Source organism: Dermacentor silvarum, chromosome 9 (genome assembly GCF_013339745.2).
Source record: "Dermacentor silvarum isolate Dsil-2018 chromosome 9, BIME_Dsil_1.4, whole genome shotgun sequence".
Classification (NCBI taxonomy): domain Eukaryota; kingdom Metazoa; phylum Arthropoda; class Arachnida; order Ixodida; family Ixodidae; genus Dermacentor; species Dermacentor silvarum.
Genome location: NC_051162.1, coordinates 137,995,268 through 138,018,804, shown reverse-complemented (window position 1 = coordinate 138,018,804; position 23,537 = coordinate 137,995,268). Strand labels below are relative to the sequence as shown.

The window sequence follows — 23,537 nt, the reverse complement described above, 5'->3', positions numbered from 1 at the left end:
AGAACCGCTGCACGCATACATGATGAAATACTGCGGTGCAATAACTTACTACCTGCTTACGAATACTGGCCTGCATGCGCAGCTCATCCCCCATGGCGACTTACAATTCCAGAAATAGTAACTTCCATTCCTGGGGTAGGTCATAAATGTGGTGTGCCCGTAGTTGCTATAAAGCAATTAACTTTATCACATCTTTACACTAACTACGTAGATCGCATTCACGTATATACCGATGGATCATGCTGGAAACAAAGCTCTACATCAGCGTTTTATATACCTGCATACCAAGAGAAAAGATCTTATAAGCTTTGCCAATTTACAACGTCCACAACGGCAGAACTTTACGCAACACTTTCTGCGTTCCGTTACATATGTCAGCATTCAGGACCTCTTCGCTGGGTAGTTCTGAGTGATTCGCAAGCCTCATTGCTGAGCCTAAATGAAATCAGGTTAAGAAAAAATGGCCGCGTATCTGCGGGCTTCGCTGCAAATGTCGTCGAAAGACGATAGTCTTCTGCCGGCCGTACTACATGAGTGCTGGTCTGATCCTGGTCTGCCCTGTTCCCTCCGGGTGCGCCTCGACTCACGATCTTGCGCCAGCCGCTCGGCTCAGCGTTGCTCGGACGTTTCCTGGGCACGCTTGAGACGACGAGCGTCGGCACGCCGGCGCTTCTCCGCTGCAATTTGGTCGTCGGTCTTTTCCCTGCGTTGTCTGGGCATGTCTTGTAGAGTGGGTTGTATTTCATCAAGCGGCCATTTATGTTTTGCCCTGCCTCAGACAGCGCTTCCTTTATGTTGAATCGGCCGCATCTGGCTGGCATTGATAAAATTGAGGAGGCGGAATCGGCCGCATCTGGCTGGCATTGATAAAATTGAGAAGGCGCTGCGTGAGACATGGACGCCATCTGGCAATACATCGGCAAACATGAGCTTGTGCAGAGGGTTTCCTTCCTCCATGGCAGAGGGCGCTCGTCGGCGCGCAGTCGGGGAAACACGAGCTTGTGCAGAGGGTTCCTTCCCTTCGTGGCAGACGTCGTTCGTCGGCGCGCATAGCATGGCATTTTCAGCGCAGCTTAAGAAACTAAGGTCTTTAGAGTTACGTATCTATGTATTTTATATTAAAGGAACACACCTCCTAATACTTACCTAGTGATGTTGCGCCTCAGATATGCGTAATATTTACTTTTTGATCGATAACGTTCACAAGTATGCACAGCCGTACCAGTTTAAGTAGTGTGGGCGGTAAGCAAGTGGTCCAACTTTGGCCGGGCGGCTGAATCGGTTGACAGACAGACAGACAGACAGACAGACAGACAGACAGACAGACAGACAGACAGACAGACAGACAGACAGACCAAATTTTCAGCGTTTAAGTTCCCCAAGAAAGACTATCGTCTTTAAAACAAACAGCACATTGGCATACGAAATATAGAAGACATACGCCATAGCGAAAGGTCTGCAACACGACATAACTTTCCAGTGGATTCCAAGTCACTGTAAAATCATAGGAAATGTAACGGCTGATCAAATGGCACGTGCAGCTCATCAAAAGAATGAATTATCACTAGTTCCTCTAGCAACGAGTGATGCGCGTTGTTTATTGAACAAACTATGCGGTAAATTGTCCAAGGAAACTTGGTTCATAAATGATGCGCAGAACTCTCAATTATATAATATTGATCCTGGAATAGAATTCAATATTCCGTTTAAAATTAACCGATCGGTTGAAACACCAGTACATAGGCTTCGGCTAGGCACTGCCTATACTAAAAGCTTCCTGTATAGGATAAGAAAAACTAATTGTGCTACATGCTCATGTGGAGCGGCTGAAGAAGACATAGAACACCTTCTTCTACACTGTAAAAAACATGATGCTCCCCGTAAGAATCTTTCAGAAAAACTACATGGCTTGGATAGACGACCACTATCCACAGGAAAAATTTTGGGTCCATGGCCGACAGAAAAACTACAAAACATCGCTGCGCGCGCCTTGGTCCATTTTTTGGAGAAATAAAAAAATATCACAAGAATACTAAGTTAGATATTAGTTATTGCTGGCATTGTTATTATTAACAGGCACTCTTGATTACATGTTTACTGTGTCTTCGTGTTCATGTGGCATTTGTGTATGCGCACAAGACTGTTGTATTTAGAGCGCAGCATTCAAGAGGGACCTAATTCGCAAGTGCCCAACATCTTCTTTGTGAACTTGGTTTTGAGAACATTTATGGTTTGTGAACTCATCTGTTGTGTGTGAACACTTCAGTTTTGCGAGTATTTATGTTATGTGCACTCTTGTGTAGCGCGAACATTTATTTATATTTCAGCTAAGACTTTGTACGTGAATGTTCGTACATGTGATTATTAGTCCAGTTTGGTGATTTTTGACAACATTCCGAGGACAACTACCATGCAAGAGAAGAGGAGTAGCCGGCGCCACATATATATAGGCACCAACCCTCTCCTTAAATACATTTATTAAAAAAAAAGAATTTTGTCGATAGATACTTTGTTCAGGCCACCCTGGTTCAGCTTTGTCACTTTTTTTCGCCACGAGAAAACACACTGTTTGCTACTCACAGAAACAAACATTTATTCAATATTTGGAAGGCGCATCACGAACGAAGTATATTTCTACGTGTTGATTGGTCAATAAGATAATGTATCCTGGCGTGCGAGGTCCACAAAAATAATTTAGGTACAAACAGTCGTTCTCCAAGTGAAAGCGATTGGGCGCTCACACGCAGACGGTATTTTTGCAAACCTGGGACAAAATAAATAAGTACCGTTAAGCTTCATTTAGGCACCAAAGAAACACTGCACAGAAACATTACCAGAGTTCAAACTCTCTTTCCTTCAGCCTTATTTTGGATTCCAGATTTCTTTCTGCCTGGCGTTCAAGAAGCTAGGCATAACGAACTCTGTTTTACACAGGACGTGAGATTTTGAGTGGAGAAACACGAGAAATATCTCCGCGTTATTGTATCACGCCGACATGATGGGTAGGGTATAGGGCGTATTTTCTTACGACATTACATTGACGGTAAATTGGCGTTGTGCCGCTGATGTTATGCCGCAGATGTGCCGCAGATGTGGGTATGCGAGGCACATTTCTTCATTTCCGAAGCGGCACAGCGTCCATTACAAAACTTACACGGACGGTTGCGCGAGATTTCCCGATAGATAATACTTTAAGAAACTCTGAGGATAGGGTTACATGGGATCTAACTGGAGATGTTGAAAGATAAGTATCGGGCTACATAATTTCACTTATATGGAAATCATATATATATTGCTGAAAGAAATTAACAAATAAAAAATGCAAAAAGTGAACAGAAATTACAATGTAGCATGCGCAAACACTAACACATAGACGTACAAACACATAATACATATAACACACAGGGAGAAAAAAATACGAAACAGTCATAGTCAATGAAATAGTCTTTAGCAATTCGAAGAGATGTCCTTACTAATAAGGAAGTCTTTCAGTGCTCTGAAAAATTCACTTTCAAGGCCACTAACTGAGTATGGTACAAGTATCTTTCCAATAGATCGTAGATTATTTCTCCCTTAGCTTGTAGCGCAACTGTCGGCTTTGCTGGCGATATCAGGGGCAATCTAGAAAAATATAGACTATCTTCTCGTCCTCTGCTTCACGCACGCGCACACGCGAACACGCACGACATGGAACTTGTGCGATGGATTTTAATAATAGACTGCTCAGCGTAAGCCACACCAAGGAGAAAACTGTGAAACAGTTAACGTTCCCACACTTCGCGGTAACTTCCCAGAATTTCAGTCCAGTCCTATTGAAACGGTTCACATGCCATTCCAATAATTCCGTATGCTTCCGTATAATTGTTACGGAATCTATACGAATTCTGATTATATTTCGTGATATTTCCATAAGAACCTTGACGGAAAACACATGTAATTATTGGAATGCATATGAAGCGTTTCAAATAGGGAAGGTCCACGGTCCACAAAACAAATTTTTTGCCCTCTTCATCGAAGCATATGACGCACATTACTTTCTCGTTAAAAGCTTTCCTAGTACTGATCTAACATCTTAACCGTACAGTGGAACGGTGTATTATTGCGATAGCAATTATATGGACACTTCCACCGGATTTCTGCCGTCGCCGTGAGGTTCCCTATAGATAAAATCTTCACCGCGCGCCACATGCCCGAGCGGAAGCGTGCGGGGACGCACGCTGTCACGGAGAGCGAACACACTCAATCTTCCACGCGCAAGCTAGGAAGCGGGAAGCGAGCGCCGGAGGGAGCGGGGGGGGGGGGGGGAGGGGGGGGGCGCATTTTTACTCTGCCAACAACCGCGCTCGTCGCTCGCTCGCACCGTCTCTTATCTCCACACGGCTCCGACCTTTATGCGCTGTGCATTCGCCGCTCAGTTTCTGTTGAAGCGATAGACCGCACGTACCTTCGCCCGCTGCTGCGGCGTATATATGCGCTTGCTTCCAGCGTTTTGACAGTCGTTGTCTGCAGTCATTCAGTGTGATCTATTCATGTTTGTTTGTGCGCGCTCACACCACGCTTGTTCAATCAGTTAGTAATAGTCGGGCCACATTTTCCAACGCACGCTACACATGCAATGCTGTCCGGGTCGGCAGTGCAGCGCTACAGGTGTGTCCCTTCGCACGCGCTGCCCACGGGAAGCGCTTCTCATCAACACCACCGTTTCACACGCGCCTTCTCGTGGTCATCGAGTCTCTCTTCATGTCGGTCTACTTACGCCGCAGCACACCTGCTTACTTAATCAGCTCATGTTTACTACAATTCATATTGCTACCAAAGCCGCTCACCTTACTTCGTATGACATTGCTGTGTTGCTATCGCATTCATTGCTTCGCCGTTAGGGTGAAACTGTGACATTTTTTTTATTCTGAGTCCATGTTCGTGTGCACGTTTTGCCAATTCGTCCACTCGTTGACTTCTAAATGTAATGGGATGACCACTGAAATTCATTTTCATGACAGCGAGATCCCGCAACATGTGTTAACTTTTCTGATTTTCATTATGATTTTACTTTGTGAACTTTTTGCACGAACGTTGCAGAGCAGCTGAAGTGTAGACTGTAAACCTACGGAAGCGAACCTTTATATGGAGGTTGACTTGTCGCTTCCAAAATTGCTCACAGTTCTGCTACCATTGGTGCAATAACACGTCAGAGCTGAAACGTACGTTGCAGTCTTTAATGTCTATATACAACAAAATCACCCACTGAACTTGATCTGGTGCACGAGTCATCTGTGGGCACTTGTATTATGCAGGCATGCTGGTTGCGCATCTGAAACAGCACTAGTTGTACAACGACAACTGGTGAAACTTCATTCTTATTCTTCCTTCCCCTTGACGTTTGCATTAACTCGTAGTTCTGGAAATATAATGAAGGCGGTGGGGCATCCCCTTATATGTTGAAAAGCGGGAACGGCATGGTATCAAAGAATTAGTGGGAAGCTTGTTTAGTTTTCTCTGCTACCGTCAAATTGACTGCTTTGATACAGGAAACATAGCAAGTTTTTTGATAATATGGTTCGTGTCATGCAGGGCAACGCACATAAACGTGATAAACGACAAATTAATTTGGAAGCGAAAGTAAAGCGATTTTTTTTACCTTGTGTCGATTATTGTAGTCGCAACGTGTGCCATCTGGTGCTATAGTCGTCAAAAATCTCAGCTTCTTGGTTCTCTTCTCCTCAACCAGGCAAGGAATCATGCACTTCTGGAGGAACGCAAAAAGCTGCGAAGAAAAGAGACTCGGCTTATGTTAGTTGAAAAGGAAGAAAAAAAAAATATTATGCACTGGGGCGGGAAGTCTGGAAATGCTTCCGGCTGTGTAGTATTATAAAAGGATGTCTGCTGCAATGTAACTTTAAGCTGACGCATTAGAAGGGCTGCAATAAAAAAAAAAATATTACGCGGGTCCCACGAGCAATGTGAATCAATTTAAGAGAAGTTTTCTTTGCGTTTTGTAAGAAACACTGTATTTTTTTAGATACTATTTGCAATTAGACCACCCGCCGGGGTGGCTCAGTCAGCTAAGGCGTTGCGCTGCTGAGCACAAGGTTGCGGGATCGAATCCCGGCCCCGGCGGCCGCATTTCGATGGAGGCGAAATGCAAAAACGCCCGTGTGCTTGCGTTGTAGTGCACGTTAAAGAACCCCAGGTGGTCAAAATTAACCCGGAGCCCTCCACTACGGCGTGCCTCATAATCAGAACTGGTTTTGGCACGTAAAACCCAAGAAAGAAGAATTTGCAATTAGACCACACGACGTCATAGGATACGTTTTCTGCGAGAAACGCCTCTCCCGACAAGGGCGCTATAACGTAAAGCTATTGCAAACTGTTTCTATTTTATTTCTGCAATCAGCCCTCCATGATTGATAAAAAAATTGTCGAGCCCCTGCCACTTCACCTGTCTGTCACGCGACATCACGAAAACAGCGAAAGCATCCCATCTGATACGACGTGTACACACTGATTATGCGTGATCAAACCGAACAAAAGAAAAATTATTTCCTATCGTACACTTTTCTTGCCATTAGCCCACCGCTATTGGTCGAAAGCTTTCGGGCTGCGCCCACTTTGCTTGCCTATCACGCGATGTCACAAAACTCGACACATCAAAGTTCTGTTAAGAGTTTCTGCTCTGTGCGCAGGCGCCTGCCGTCGATACGTTTGTTGAGGCGCCTCGCGACACGGTGCTCGGCATTACGCTGGTCGACGATTCTGTGAAATTAATAACCTCTTTGAAAGATGTGCTTTTTCTTTAGCAGGCAGGAATTCACCTTTTTAAGTGCTTAGATTTTTAAAGCAAAGCTTTAAATGTATAGGCGAAATTGTATACGGCTAGGCGAAATCGCCTGTGTACAGAAAACTATCATCATCAGCATTGTCTCGAGCGTCGTCGTCGTCTTCTTCCGCAGCTGGCTGCGTTGCCGCTCATCATTCCAGCGTAGAATTTCAGTTTTTTTCTGTCGTCATAACGGGGAGGCCGCGTTCACGGGGGTATAAGCCATTGCTCAAGGGGGTATGATCCATTCATTGTGTTACGTAACGGACATATTTAATTTTGAAGCAATTTAATTTCGAAGAATTGCAAGCGGAAATGGCAGGCGAGTGCTGCTAACCACGCCGCCGAGCAAACTCGAAACATCGAACGCAAGCGCCAGCGTCGGACTGTGAGCATACCGTCAGTGACGTCGTTATCTTCGTCGCAGCCGAACGTGTGTGTAACATCATACTTGAGAAATACTTTATTGAGCCCTCGGGATCAACCCAGTGATAAACAGCAGGGCCACACGTTTCAGCTCCACTGGTTAACCATCGTCACGGAGTGAACGGACCGACGATTTTTTTTTTGACCCGCGGTCTTAATAAGTTCTAGGCGGGACATGCACTGAAATGTTTCTCACCTCTAGAAAATAAGCAGCAGCAAATCCTGAGTAGAACAACTTGCAATAGGCGTCTCCGCTCATCACATGGCCTGGCAGCTTTAATGCCTTGTTAGGAAAGGATACAATTTGACAGTTGATTCTTTTCTTTAAACAGTCAGATTTATTTAACCTGTGAAAAGAACCCATGAAATCAACCAACGCAATAAATTCGACACCGCAAGTGAGAAATGTTTTGCGCGTGGGTCACACCATGATTCACAATCCTTGCTTTTTTTCTGGCACAACGTTGTTCCGCAGTTAGTGTTGCAGGAAGTTTAACGATTGGTCGGCGCTGGATATTTCCCGCCATGAATTTTCCCGATTAGACGGGCTTACATCAAACCCACTGATTTCATTATGGAATCTTTGTTAGAACTTTGCCAACACTAGTGCTTTTGAGGAGTGCTATATCGCAGTTCATCATCATCATCATCATCATCACCATCATCATCATCATCATCATCATCATCATCATCATCATCATCCTATTCATGTCCACTGCAGGACGAAGGCCTCTCCCTGTGATCTCCAATAACATCTGTCTTGCGCTAGCTGATTCCAACTTGCGCCTGCAAATTTCATAACTTCATCATCCCATCTGGTTTTCTGCCGACCTCGACTGTGCTTCCCTTCTCATGGTATCCATTCTGTGACTCTAATGGTCCACCGGTTATCCATCCTACGCATTACATGGCCTGCCCAGCTACATTTATTCCGCTGAATGCCAACTAGAATATCGGCTATCCACGTCAAAGAGCTTACGTCAAGAACCCAGCGATGGCATTCTTGCTGCAATTTGAAAAAGTAAAGGCACGTTTTCCGTTCGCATATTTGCTCATCAGGTATCCGTCTTCCGTTTTACAATCACCCCATTCGCCTGGGCTGTCGTCGGGAGAACCTAACCTGAAAGAAAGAAAAAGACCAGTTTGTCTGTTTTTGTATAAGTAAAGTTTATAACTACTACAGACATTCTCTTTGCAGGCGCAGTACATGCCAAACGTTTTTTTCTGTCACATACAAATTGCCGTCCACGTATTTTACAATATTTTACTGAGTTCAGCAAAACGTCCCGGTGTGACTTGGTGGGCGATATTTTTCTATGTCAGTAATAAAGCATCAATTTGTGTGGGTATGCTGTGGATTTTGTTTACCACGGCATAACGATGGCAGAAAAAAAATGATGGGGTTTTACGTGCCAGAACCACGATCTGATTATGAGGCACGCCGTAGTGGGGGACTCCGGAATAATTTGGACCACCTAGGGTTCTTTATCGTGCACCTAAATCTAAGTGCACGGGTGTTTCGCATTTCGCCCCATCGAAATGCGGTCGCCGTGGCCGGAATTCGATCCCGCGAGCTCGTGCTTAGCAGCCCAACACCATAGCCACTAAGCAACCACGGCGCGTTGGGGAAATGAAAAGCTTGGGAAAAGCTAGATAGCATTTCTCGTTCCCAAAGAACAACATGCATATTTCTACAAGCTTTTTTTTTTCACTTATGTACCCTTATAACGATAAACCTTTATATTTAAATAACATTATTACGGGATTTTATAACTGTGTTCGTCCTTCCTGGCAATATTCCTGTCAAAATTGATAAGCCAAACTGCTTTAATTAAAATCTATTTATCGTAATTTCAACTGCATATTCGTAAACTCCCGTGTGTTCCCCAATCTATGCCGCTTTTTTTATTTGGCAGCTTTGTGAAAACCACCCTTAACACCGACCATACGCTACGCTGGGCTTCACCTCAAACTTTCTTGCGAGTGTCCAAGGTTCAGCCCTCAGGTGATAAGCAGAAGACACTGGTTGTAGATTGCCCTTCACAATGGTCGGTTAACTGGCGTATACCAGTATATCTTTTGAATGTTTATGTCGAATGCCCACTAGTAATCTTATGATTTCTTTAATATCATTGAGGCCAGCGGTGTCCGCAAGGCCAAAATATTTTTACTCGCTTTCACGCACGAGCTCGCAGCATGTTTAGAAAAATTATTTCGTCGCCGAAATGTTTAACTTTACCGTGTAGTCTTCAGTGTAGCACTTTTCTAATATTATTATGACTGAGCAGTTGTACGGACACCTCAGGGGCATTTTAACGCGATAGCGTTAAAGGCCCCGTGTCACAACAAATTTGGTGTCGGCGTCCGGCGTGCGGCGCCGACCGTCTTGTCAGCGGAAAATCATTCCGAACCATGCACACCGAACCACGCACGCAGGCCCGGTCTCCGCGTGGCGCAGAGGCATTAGTGAACCAATTGAATTTCTCAAGGTAACCTACGTCAGAAAAATCGTAAAGTACGACTTAACCACAAGCTACAGACATGATAGCATCGGATCGTAATTTGAATATACGAGAGAACATAATTTCGTTACGCGGAAACTCAAACACAAACTCCTTTTCCAGCGTTTCTACCATTCATAGAGCGGCGCGCCCCGTTGTGTACCTTGGAGCAACACCATCCAGATTGCGCTCGCATCCGTGCATCCGCCACAGCGGGGCCCGGAGGCGAAGGTGAAGAAAAAAAGAAAAGAAAGCTGTAGTTGCCGGGAAGCGTTACAAGCAGTCAGTGATTTGAATGCTATCGCGTTCCACTATTAAAGGCGAATCTTAAGCGTCCTCCATTTTCTTGCCGCCGTCGTGATGTCCCGAGAGCGAGGCGCATGCACTACCTGTGTGGTCTAGACCACTGGGCCCGCTAAACTCTTTTGCGTGTGTTAGAGGTAACGTGATCGCTTTGGGTGTGAAGACGAATATGCGCAGGCAAGTCAAACAGGCTTGTGGGCTGATGCGCGTCGTTTTCCCGAACGCTCACTTTTGGAGGCCACGTGATCGAGCATGCGCGGCCCTGGCGCCTCGTTTGGAGGTCACGTTATATCTGGGGTGGGTGCTAAGGCGAAGGGCGAGCATGCAAGAGCGAGCCGCGAATGCTGGTGGCTGCATGCCCGCTGTCTTCCCGCAGGACCCGTGTTGAAGGTCTCATGATCTGTGAATTTTGGAAATGTGACATAGCTGAAAAGTTGAAGAAAACAGCATCACGGGACATTTGATTTGAGACAAGCACGCATGCTGTCCAGTGCCCGCGCTCGCGGTTATCGAGTAGGGCCCATAAACTAGAAATCTTATACCCCTGACACACGGGCACTCTGAAGTCCTTTAGGTAAGGGGACATCTACTGGAAAGGCGTTCAAGCACAGTGACACACGACAAAGGAGTATCTCCCTCCCGGCAAAGTTCCTTTGCGGAAAAGAAGATCGGGCATCTACTTTTCGAGCGGAAAGGTGTACTCTCGCATACAGCGTGCACAGCTCATCAGTAGAAGAACACCTGTTACATAGCTAAGGTGCCCCGTAAGTATTTGTATTACCTTGGAAAAATGTTTTAAATTTTAGCGGTAATGCGATTTGTCGAACAGTGAAGATTTACTCTAGCTATACTCTCAAACGCCCGCACCACGTCGTTAGCGCCGCCATGCTAAATTCCAAATATGCGCAGTATAAGCCATCAAAAAGTTGAAAAAAAATGTTTTTAGGTTCTACAATCACTAAATGTAATCTACATGCGCAGCTTCTTGCAAATGTTTTCTCTCTTGCTGCTTTAACAAGCAGCGCGTTTTTTTTTTCGTTTTTTTTTGCGGCGTTCATTTGAGCAACCACCTAAAGAAGTTAGTGCGCTGCCGTGTGTCATCGGTGCAGCTCCTTTCTGCAAAGGGTCCTTCAGAGTAACAAAAGGGGTTTTCTGCAAAGGACTTTACTTTTGCCCGTGTGTCAGGGGTATTAGTTCATCTTTGAACTGGCTTTTCCAGTGCAAGAAACAACATGAACGACTCGACGTCGTCCGTGTTGTTTCTTGCGCGCGCTGGAAAAGCCAATTCAAAGATGAACCACGACCAACTCGCCCGGCTGTCAGTTCTGTTGTGTGACTTAGCGTAATATTCTAATACCTTGCTATCGCTATCAATAGTCTGCGTTTCAGGTGAAACTGCATTTTCAATTTTGTTTTTGATTCTTGGTGATAAGAGAGCTGATTCCAGTGGGTACCTTTCCAAGTAGGTATCGCTGGCAACAAAAAGCAGGCTCACTGGCTAGTGAACTCTTGTTGAAGGATTCAAAATCAAAGTACTGATGAATGACCAGTTATAGAAAGAGAATTCACCGCCTCGTCTACTCCCTTTGGTTTCCGATGCACGATACTTTGGTTTTAGATCATTATTAACATACTTTCGAGTTCTCTTTTTTAGCATTAAATGCAAATCAGAACCTTGTAAACTAAAAAATACTGGCAACCATTAAATAAGTTACCGATAAACATTCTTTCTACGACTTTGTTTCAGTTACAGTACCAATGAAGTTGACGCGCGATGAAGTCATAATACACTGGTTCGCTCTGTTGCCGCAATCACTGCTTCTGCCACACGCATGTGCATCCTTAAGAAAGACACGCAACGTTATTTTTAGTTATAGAGGGTGCCATCAAATATAATTAGGCTCATTACTACACGACACAGCAAATATTGCTCTGTACCATGCCATCAGTATAACTTCGATGACGCCAGGTGTGGTATATCAAGACCAATTTTAGTTAAATTAAGATATATTATTGATGCAAAAGCGTCAAATGGGTCATTGCGCAAAAAAACCGGCGTCCGGCGTCTGTAGCAGTGAAACGGCACATAAATTCCCATTGGCAGCGACGCCACGCTACAAGCGCGCCTCGACGGAGCACAGCGGGCGAAAGGGAACACCTGTTGCTGCAGTAGCGCGTCTGGTGTTGCGTGAGGGGAGAGGGCATCGCTGCGACGCCACGTCACCCTCGCTCTCGGAAGCCTGTATTATCCGCGCGTTCCTTACCCGCGCAAGCGCAAGGATGCCTGCGCTCTAGCTGCGCCTCGCCAAATCAAAACGCGCCAAGCATCTCAGCGGACTCGCTTGCCTGCGAGGAGTTCATAACTCGAAGGACAGCTCAGCGCCGTTCAATTGGATTAACGCTTTCGCTTTCACAACTCATAAGTGCTTGGGTTCCCTCGGATTTTTTTGAACCTTCACACTTGCTAAGTATCATAATTTTAAGCGCGAGAAGCTTGTGGTAGAATTTCTACAACTTTGGAAATATGTACAAGTAGTCGAGTACGCCTTCAAATGACTCAACCACCTATTGTATAGAATACGGGCAGGGTCGGCTCTCACTACAGCACGGGCTTTCAAAACCGGGTGCGCCGATATTCCGCTTTGCGCAGATCCCAATGAAGTGGCGACGTGATGCCCTACAGCTGCCCATGCTTCAATACACCGTATAAGAGATTATTTGGCGAAAAGGAGATAATAGGATTGCCACATAGTCTACAAAATCTAGTGTTTCCGGAATGGTGGGGTACGTGCACTCGTGATCTAGTGAAACATATGCTTCACTTAGTAAGTGGAGAATTTTCGGAAACACGTTCGACTTGGTGGAAAATCTCGGAGGACACCTAAGAACTTCTGATGAGTTGTGAGTGCGAAAGCATTAATGTTCAATTGAACGCCGCTAAGCTGTCCTTCGAGTTATGAAGTCCTCACGGGCAAGCGAGCACGTTGATACGTTTGGTGCGTTTTGATTTGGCATTACCGAGCCGCAGCTAGAACGCAGGCGAGAGCTTTCGCGGACAAGGAACGCGCAGATAACACAGGCTTCCGAGAGCGAGAGCGCTTTGGCGGCGCGGCGATGCCCTCCCCCCTCGCGCAACACCAGGCGCGCTGGTGCTTCGGTTTCGCCCGCTCTGCTCCGTCGAGGCACGCTCGTGCCGTGGCGTCGCAGCCAATGGGAATTTAGGTGCCGCTTCACGGCTACAGACGCAGGACGTCGGCTATTTCGCTCAATGAGCCATTTTTTGACGATTCCGCATCAATATACGCGAATCGATATTAAGGGTGATACAGTAACACTGGCGAGAAGCTCGATCGGAGAAACAGACGACGCACAAGGACATTCCTTCCACATAAGCTCGCCCTAGTACACAGGCGTTTTGCAGATGTGTTCTACTTACTTATTGGAACTTGTGGGGAACAAAATTAAGACTCTAGCGCGAAGTTAGGGTTCACGTCTCGCGTTTCTACGCAACCGTCAACTAATGAACCGATGGTACCATTTTGTGTACTCTCGAGAGTGGAACTCAGGTGGAGCAATCGCCGCTGCTGACTGTCAAGACCCCTTTTAGCAATACCACCATTACTGTGAAATTTGGAAATGTTTAAATAAGTAGCGTACGCATAAACACACTGACACAGATGGTAAATGGAGCAATACACATCACTTTGGGTTTAACAGCTCGTTCTCTCTAAGAAGGACTGAAGAAAACTGCAAGCCTGTAATATACTGAGAGCACACTCACAGATGTCCAATTTCATGGGCAGCAGTGTTCACTCCTGAAAACTTTCCAGGCTTGTCCTCTCCGACTGCCGCCCTTTTATCGGCACAAGCTAGAGCGTCACCCGCCGTTCCTGCAAGTCATCAGAAATGCATGTCAATCTTCGAATTTCTGCTCTCGCTATTGTGCGCTGACATTAAAAGAAAAGACAACAACAAGCAAAACATAAATCTTTAGCAGAAGACATCGTAGCAGCAGTAATCTTTAATTGTAGGCATCCCGCCGCTGTAGCCCAATGGGTATGGCGTGGAGCTGCTGAGCTCGAGGTCGCGGGTTCAATTCCGGCCGCGGGAGGCGCATCGCTATGGGGGGCGGAAATAAAAAAAGAACGCTCGTGTTTTATGCATTGGGTGCACTCTAAAGAACCCCAGGTGGTCAAAATTAATCCGGAGCCCCACATTATGACATGCCTCATAATCAGATTTTGATTTCGGTATTTAAGACCCCAGAATTTTAATGGCAAAGTGTGCCATTTCTCCCGCCACTCTTGAAAGCAAGCGTTTTAACAGCGTATCTGTTTAAGCCGGGCGTAATGTGTTTGCTCAATCCAAAAAAAAAAAAAAAAACCCTCGCCGAGCGAGAGCGTTGCCTAGCAACCACCACGCGGAGCGGCGTGTGCTTCATCTCCTCTCCGAGTAGTGCACATGTTGCCTTGACATGGGACGTTAAGGAGAGGGAAGGAGAGGATGCGCGCGGCGCGCGCTATGCTCGGGAAAGAGAAAGAGAAAATGAGAGATAGAGAGAAAGAGAGAAAGAGAGAGAGAAATAAATTGTAGCAGCACCAACGAGGCAAATCGCAGAGCTGCTGCCGACGCCGTTCGCGTTTCCCGGCGGTCGCACCGAACGCGCGCGGTGTCCGTGACTGCAGCAGGTGCCTCTGGCGGTGGCTCGGCAGGTTTCGACCAGCCACGCCCTGGCAAGTGTGGAGGTGCAGCTTGGCAGGGACGTCACCGGGCAGATAAAGCTCGGAGTCGCCACGACGGCGGCAGAACTCTCTTTGACTCTGTGGCGAGCATATGTAGCCTTGACATGGGACGACCACAGAAGATCCGGACATCCGAAGAAGCCGCTCATCTTGAAGCGCGTCGCGCGGCCAAGCGAGAATCTGTGCGTCGGCGGCGAGCCGATTCGGAATACCGCGCCCTAGCAGTACTTAGCGTTTCCTAGCCAAACTTAGCCAAGCCTAGTAAAACCTGGAAGGAGCTAGGTCGATCACCATGCAGCTCCGCTGTTTACTCCAGCCTTACACCACTATAGTGCAAGCTGCCCATGTGTTTAGGGGCGAAGCTCCTTAGGGTGTGGGTCTGTCCCTCCTCTGTAGTATGTAGTAGTAGTAGTAGTAGTAGTAGTAGTAGTAGTCGTCGTCGTAGTCGTCATCGTCGTAGTAGGTAGCCACGTCTACTTTTATGAGAAAAAAAATTTCCGAAAGTTGTGTCCGTAGCGCGGAATCGAACCAGGGACACCTCGCTTCCGAACGCGTGGCGCTAACCACTACGCCACGAAGTGCACATGGACGCACGCACCACGATGACAATAAATACCCAACATTAACGAAAGACTGCGCGTTTCTAACGCGTTTGTGCTAGCGCGTTACGGCCCGTGTAAGAAGCTGGTGTAAGACGCTGTGGCCTCTCCGCCTTACCCCGGTATTCATAAACGCTGATGGCGTCGGCAAACGCGGTGCACGTTCCGGCATGTGTAAACGGCTGCGTAAGACGCTGTGGCCTTTCCCCCTTACTAGAGAGTACTGCACGTTTCTAACGCGTTTGTGCTAGCGTCCCCTTAAGCGGGAGGTTGTGCAATTATAATGAAGGACGCTGTTATAAAATAGGAATGACGTCACATATGGCGCGTGTCATTGGTGGAAGTCAATCGTTCGATTTAGTGCGGCGAGACTGGGCGAATTACACGGAAGATTCACGGTTTACCGATGATTCCCTCCGGAGCTTCGCCCACTCATCATCATTCACCCCGTGGATATGCGGTGTTTTTTTTTTTTTATTTGGCGGCACGCTGGAAAATCCAACAAAACAAAAGCTGAGGCCAAATTTTCTTTGTGAATGCATAAGTGGCCACATAAGTAATGCTTTTCTCTATTACGTATCTCCTGTTTGGGCAGCGAGTATTGTCTTTCGTGCCTCACCGCGAAGAGCTATAGCAGACGACGAACGGGGTGCGCCATACAGGCTGGCATTGTACAGACGGCTGGCGTTAGGCAGTTCCCGCCTTAACAAATTTCATGTTGCGCTTCTTCCATCATGCCCAGTTCTTTGGAACCGCTTAATCGGATCTGAAAACATAATTTTAGCATGCTATATTTAACCTAAGGGTGAGGGATTATAAAGTATTATAATTAAAAAAGTCTGGGGTCTTACGAGCCAAAATCACGATTTCATTATGAGGCACGCCGTTGTGAGGGACACCGTACTCTGTGTTTATATTTCAAAAATTTAATGGCTCACTATAAGGAAAAAAAAAACAAGTTATGCTGTACGTACCTAATATGTATGAGCTCTTGCCTCCAGGAATCAGAGAAATCATTTCTCGGCTGAAAGTAACGAGCAAGATTGTTGGCACTCAGAAACTTTTTTCGAGAAGATAACATACTCGTATCGATAAATAGCGGTACACGACAAGGGGACTGACTGACACACACGTAAGAGACGCATGTGTACAGAGGGTTCCACTGGTAAAGGGAACACGAGTGCAGAACCATGCCCCGATTCCCCTCTCTCGCAAGAATACGATCGCCTAGATTTGACACAGATCACTTGTAATTAGTAGCTCTGACTCCTTTCAACAGACCGGTGTAGTGCTTTGACATTGCTTGCGCAGCCACTTGCAGCTTGTGCGCTAGCCAAATGAAGAGCCGTACGTTTGAGTGTTGCCTTTAACAGTGGGCCGCACTGTACATAAAACTTATACACAGCGCTGCGTGTGTGGATATTTGTCCCACTGTCGTGCGCTGCAAGTTAGTGATCATGAACCAACTAGCCCAACAGTGTATTCTTGTGAACATGCTCGCACACACGCAAAACTCAGGAATCTGTGTTTGCCGATAACTAGAAACTGATAACGCGCGGCCCCTAGGTAGCCAATTTTTTAAGGCTCGCAATATTTAATAAACAAGTCAAAATGGTGTGCAAATTATCGCACATGTTCAAAACACACGTTTAAACACAGTTTTTACTGTTACATTGCTTTGTTCAAAAAAAAAAGAAGAAAAAAAGATTTGTTGCTTTACCAGGGTGAGCTGCGGCAGACCCAACTAGAAAGCCTGAAAGCTACGCAGATACCACACACTGTTGGAATCGATGGTATGCGAAGCATTTTACAGGCAGCGAGCTATCCAGCACCGTTTGGGGTTCTCCAAAGCGTTATCAGATAGACCAAAGTTTGTGCGTACATTAAACGTTTTTATAGGTGCGTGTGTGTGTGTCTGACGCCAGCGTATGCGTCACGACAACAGCAAGACGATGACAGTGACGAGGTTAGTATGACTGTGATGACAAGACGATTGATTTTTGTACTCCGGCGAAGAAAGTTTCTAACGTTACGACTGGATTTCCAGTTCCGAAGGTGGCGTAGTCTAACGCAGTCCTTCAAAGCGTTAGCAGCAACGATGGAAAAATTGGCAAAAACTGGCACGCTATTGATCTTATAATTAATTTGTTGATATGCGACATGACGCACGCGAAAGGCAGTAGTAAGATTGACTATCACTCGCGTGTTCCATTCCCAAGTCTCTGGCAGAATGGAAAACGGCGCGTGCGTACGTGCTATGCAACGTGCCGCAAGCACCAGAAACCTGAAAGAACGTATGCGTGAGATCATGGTCCGAACTTACGAAGAAAAAAAAAAAGCCGGCAGAACCCACGCCCTGTGGGAACTGATGTTAGGTGAAACAGTGTATGGGGAGCCTACCGTGTTAACGCAACAACTATGAGAGCACGAAGACCTTGGCGGCTCTTTAATTACCTACATGACACGCATGTCATGAGTCCTCAGAAGTCCCTTTTGGTACACCTATGAGATCTTAAGGCGAAAGAAAGCCTCAGTCATTCTCATGACTATCACTTCGACCATCAACCTTTAGTCGTTTACTTTGCTTAGTACCACATCCGAACCCATTCCATTGGTTTTTGAGTGTTAATATTTTGTTGTTGAGTCATTCTCATTTTTGATGAACCATGGTCATGACTATGACTTCTACCACAATCCTTTAGTGTTTCCTTCACGCAGTGTCCATGTCCGTACCTATTTTAGTGGCTTTTGAGTGTTATTCTTTTTTTCGCTGAGTAATTGTCATTTATGCTGAATCATGCTCATGACTATGATTTCTAACATCATCCTTTAGTGTTTCCTTCACTTAGTGCCCACGTCCGAACCCATTCCAGTGGTATTTGAGTGTTAATGTTTCTCGCTGGGTCATTGTCATGACCTACACGACACGCATGTCATCATGTCATCGTCATGACCTACACGACACGCACCCATCACTTATGTTCGCCATATACTCTTGTTATAGTATGCCAATTTTGGTTCCTACCAAGTTAACAAAACGATCATGAGAGCACCAAGACGTAGGCGGTATGCAGGAATGATTACCGGCAACGCAGCCAGCTGTGGACGACGACAAAGACGTCGGTTACGACGACGACGATTACGACAGGAGACGCCGACAGCCCGGGCGCATAAGGGGCTTCGCACCTAAAAAAGCAAGGCAGAAGATCGCCTAGGGCTTGTTGGGGTTAAATTCTGGGATCTTACGCGCAAAGACCGGGGTATGATGATGAGGCACGTCGTAGTGGGGGACTCGGGATTAAGTTTCACTGGATGCAGGTTAAGGAACCGCAGGTAATGTACGGTACATGGGCGTTTTTGCATTTAGCCCCATTGAAATGCCGCCGCGGCCGGGATTCGATCCCGCGCCCTCGGGCTTAGCAGCGCAACGCCAAGGCGACCACGAAGAGGTGCCCCCTTTTCAGGAATGAAATCCAGCGTATTGTACCTGGGGTTAGTTGCATGTTAAAGAACCCCAGGTGGTCCTCCCCCACTATGGCGTGCCTCATAATCAGATCGTGGTTTTGGCACGTAAAACCCCATAATTATTAGCGTATTGTACTGCATTTTTTTTCAGACAACTAGGCGGCGGGTACTTCGGTGAGTGGATTGACGGCACCTAAGGAGTACCATGAGCCGGCACCGACAGATAGAGCAAGCACTTCGATTTTTGTGCAGCGTTTTTATCTATAACACCTAAAAAGTGTAAAATGAACGAAACTTTGCTGGGACACTTTAGGTATGCTCTTCGCCCCACCACTACATCGGTCTAGAGCTGGAAGACAGCGGAGCCCGGGTGTATTCAAGCGTCTTCCAAAGTACCCTGTTAAGCGATTAAGAACTTCCGGTTCGTTCATGCGGAATTATTACTTGCGGAACTTTGCTAATAAATAAGGCGCTATAAGGCGAGAACTTTGATGTTTCTGAAGGTTTAGATCCTGCAGAAGACGGCTGCATTCTGTACAGAATTATGCTATGAAGCAACAAACGCTAGTTAAATGCCATTTTTTTAGCACCCGAAAATGTGATAATGGCAACTGCTAACTTTAAACAGTACTTACTGTTTAGTCATAAGGGCATTTGACTGGAAAGCTTTTCATAAGTGAGCCGCTTTACTTTCATACATATTCATATTCCTTGTATTGTGTGGGATTGAAATTTATTTTGAAATAATTATTTGTAAGACTCGATGCATTACTACACAAGATATGTAAGATTTATGTTTACAAGCATTCTTTTTACTACTCGGTCCCTTTGTACTCTCTAAGCATGCGCTAATTTTTCTGCATTATCATTCTATTTTGAAGTCTGCTGCTATGTTTGTATTTAGTGGCGGAATAGATACGGTGCAAATAAATTTCAGGTGGAAATAAACGCGCATAAAAACTTCCGAATGATTGTAGTTTTTTTCAGCGCACTCGAAGTTACTTAGGTGGATCTCAAAGCAAAACACAATTGATTTCATTGCGGAATGTGTTCCTATAATGATATATTTCAAAAGCACGCAGCCTCTGAGAAGGGACTTGAAAGTAGTTCTAAACTTCAGCTTATAAGTTTAAATGTTGGAGCTGCTGCAGCGGGGGTTTGCCGTGTTTTTCTAAGCGGTAATTATGGTAGCAGGTTCGTCGTGCCTAGTGTGACTGCAACTGTACCGAAGTCATTCAGCCATGCGCACTAGGGTTCTCAAAAAGTGTCATTAGAGGCCATGACGGCGTCCCCTAAACCATTACGCAGATCGATTACAAAGCACGCGTGGGAAGCGTGTTTTGTAGAGGGGAACCGCGGCCAAGGGAAAATAATTCTTGCTCCTATTACGATTGGGTGCCGCCTTCCAACCGCTGTTGCAACATTCCCGGTCAGTGTGCTTTTCTGGTAAGAACACTGTGCAGGGCCCTACCCCCGTTGCAAAGGGAAGACAACAATAATAATCGTAATCATTATTATCATAGTCATCAGGCGTGTGATGACCGGTGGCTTCCGGCAGCGCGAAACTTTAAATGTTTGTGAGGTGCGATGGAATGCAGTGTCGCTGCTGTTGGGGTGATAAAATGCAAACACGTTCGAACAATGTGTAAAAACTTATTTTGCTGTTGAAGTTGTTATGCGACTACGCCGGAGGGTGTGGATATTGACTGAAGGGAGTTGGACCAAGCCATTAAAGTCGGGGAGAGAGTGAGGCAGGTTCCCGGGCGCAGCTCCTTGCAAACGCCTTGCTGCTGGAGAAATAAACGCTTTGCTCCACCGGACGTCAACTGTTTCTTTGCACCGCCATCGCGCACTCAAGCCCTCGATGGGCGCCGTCTCTTTTTACACCAGCTACCACGATCACAACCTTAACTGAGACGAAGCAGGAACTTCTGTCTGCTGTACAGTTTTTATCTGTGGCAATCTGGCTGTGGAAGGCCTCCTACATAGTCACGGGTATTTCCTATCACGAGCAGTTCTTGTACCTGACTGATTGCGTGTACTCGGATTAACGTGAAGTATAGTTTTGCTTACCCTGTTGCCATGTAGACCACGTCTGATTTCTGGTAGTTCGTGTCGTTCCGCACTACTTCGTTCAGCTTTTTCAGCGTTTCGTTGCCGATCAGGTCCCCATTGTCCCACAGCTCTACATAATCTTCGTTATCCTGAAAGTGAAATGTGTTAATTGAGACAGGGCAAAAATACCTTGACCATATATAGGCTTACCGTTGACGTCGTTTGAATTTTTGTTATACCGATGGGAACAGGTGGAGTAAGCTGGTCCATTCGAAGGCTGACCTGAAGAATAAGGGATTTCAGGCACATATCACTCTGCTTGTTTGCTTTCTTTTTCTTTTGGTTGGTGGCAACACTGCAGGGATGTTGCAAAGAGGAGCAGATCATTAGAGCGGGCGCTTGCCCACATATTCGGTACCAACATCAGCTGTGAGATCTGATGAGGAGAGTTACGAGGGTAAATAGCGCAAAGCGACGCTACCGGCGATAAAAATACGAGGAACCGAAGGGATCAATTTTTTTATTCACAATCATATGGAGTGATAGAGGAGAAAGTCGCAAAAAACACAGGGGAAGTCAGTTGTTATCTTTGATGGGAGCGTTGAAATATAAAGGTTAAGTGTAATAACGATGAGGGAAAATACACAAGAAAGTGGCCGAAGAGATCGCGCCGCGGTAACGCAATTGGTGGAGCACCATTCGCGTGCTATGCGGAGGATGTGGATTTGGTCTCATCCTGGGGCAAGTTACCTTTTCGTCCACTTTCATTTTCCTTTACCTTATTTGTACATTTCAATTAAACCTAACAAGTAACTTCCCCTATGCTATCGCTGGTGTCATCGTCTTTCATTTGTATGACCTTGACTAACAGAATTTGAGCCCCTCAGCTCCGCGCATTTTTATCGCTAGTAGTTGCGCTTTGCGTAACTTGAGAAAGTTGCATGACTCATCTTGAAGAAGTTGAGTGTGGGTTTTCTGCTGCAGCTTCGCGAAGTCGCCTCTTATGAGGAGTCGAAAGGATGCCGAAACGCTGACATACGTCTAATAAACGCATTTAGTTGAGGTCTGCTTAACTAGCCTGATTTCAAGTGTTCCCCAACCAGTCTGACTTCAGTCGAATATTCACCTTGGAAATCGCAGTAAGGTTCACAGTGAGTTAACATGCTTACCGTAAAGATCTTCATGCTACAAGCGGTGCGGTGAAAAACACCTGTCTGATCCACACGCATTTTTTTCTTCATTGTTGAGCCAATAGCACCAAATTTAATATAAAGCTCGACTCACACCGCGAAAACGTTTTCAGCTTGAGATGGTGCTTGCGAGCCAAGTTTAAGCTTGTAATTTCCAGCCAGTGATAATATTTCAAGGTATCTTACACAAATGGCACACCAAGCTGTTCAAAGCCATACGCTACCACTGCTCACCGAATGCATGAACAGCGTCACGTACATGACATGATCGTCTGTTCGCCCTTCGAAGTGCTTGCTGTGGTTGTAGTCACTGATGAAGTGCAATTCGACACCAAACTTTTGTGGAATGGCTCCTCTCATTTCTGCAGAAAGAAAGAAGATGATTGGGAAATACAAGTGTGCTCGAATCGACCCTAAAATAGAACACTATAATTCAGTCCGTACTACCGATAATCGCGATGCTTTGTTTTCAAAGAAATTGAGAGTTTTAACGATTAAATTAAAGGCAGAATCTTTTTCTTTTGTAGCCAAGTGCAGAAGTGCTTCGACGGGAGCTAGTGGGAATGACACGACTTTACAGTTTCAGTTGCGTTGCTCATGTGACACACTGAAACGTAAGCACAGTGACCACTGAAACGTAAGCACAAAATGAACACGAACCTTGCAAACTGTTTATTCATTCGCTTGACGCTCGTCATTTGACAGATAATTAAAGAACACGTGCACAAAATTGGAGCTATAAAGTGATGATGATGATGATGATATTTGGTGTTTTTTGGCGCAAGGGCCAAATGTGGCCAAAGAGCGCCAAGACAATGAATTGTATGTTTGCCATGATCAGTGGGTTCCGATGGTAGGATGCTATGTGGCTGTAAAGGGGCCTAAGAGCAAATCGCGGTATATAAGCGTAAAACATATATCGAATAGAATTATGGCAGTGACGTGTGGAGTGATCTGTGGGTCGCGAATGTATGAGAAGTGGTCATGGTGCTAAAATTAAGGATATAAAAGCAGCACAACGCCTACCGAAGGCCTTTGTGAACAAAGACCACGAGGCACGTGCTTTCTTTAATAAATTACCGCAGCAGTGGCCTCTGCAGAGAGGCCGTGCTACACGTCACCTGGATAGATAACACGGAAATTATGTATGTCTTTTAAAAACGCGAGAAGTGATTCATATTTAAAAAGAGGTTCATTGCCCAAAAACATAGAAGGATGTAATGGGAGATATTGCCGTGATGGTAATGGAAAATGTTTTTTCCTCCGAGGCTCCAGTTCAGGGCACTGTAAGAGGACATGAAGTACACTGAGTGGCTCGCCACATTCATCACAGACAGGCGGATCGCCACCGGACAATAAGTAAGCATGTGTACTGTATGTGTGTCCTATCCTGAGTCTGCAAAGTGTAATCTGTGTGCGGCGTGTTTTCAATTCTGGTT

At 45.8% G+C, this 23,537-nt stretch overlaps 1 protein-coding gene across 2 annotated transcripts in view; it reads right to left on the bottom strand.

The window, feature by feature from the left end:
• Window positions 1-22,565, bottom strand: part of LOC119465019 (venom metalloproteinase antarease-like TpachMP_A) — a 45,811-nt gene extending 23,246 nt beyond the window's left edge. Inside the window, exons 1-9 of one of the 2 annotated variants that reach the window (XM_049656369.1) lie at window positions 22,333-22,565; window positions 21,119-21,190; window positions 20,927-21,057; window positions 16,363-16,412; window positions 13,829-13,937; window positions 8,223-8,363; window positions 7,440-7,590; window positions 5,639-5,764; window positions 2,580-2,764 (exon numbers count right to left, since the gene is read on the bottom strand). In XM_049656369.1, the coding sequence (XP_049512326.1) occupies window positions 2,738-2,764; window positions 5,639-5,764; window positions 7,440-7,590; window positions 8,223-8,363; window positions 13,829-13,937; window positions 16,363-16,412; window positions 20,927-21,057; window positions 21,119-21,190; window positions 22,333-22,458 (933 nt within the window). In that variant the 5' untranslated portion in view covers window positions 22,459-22,565 and the 3' untranslated portion in view covers window positions 2,580-2,737. Of the gene's footprint in view, window positions 1-2,579; window positions 2,765-5,638; window positions 5,765-7,439; window positions 7,591-8,222; window positions 8,364-13,828; window positions 13,938-16,362; window positions 16,413-20,926; window positions 21,058-21,118; window positions 21,191-22,332 lie in introns of those variants that run through there. The other variant, XM_049656370.1, reaches the window with a different exon arrangement.
• Between the last annotated feature and the right edge of the window lie 972 nt (window positions 22,566-23,537).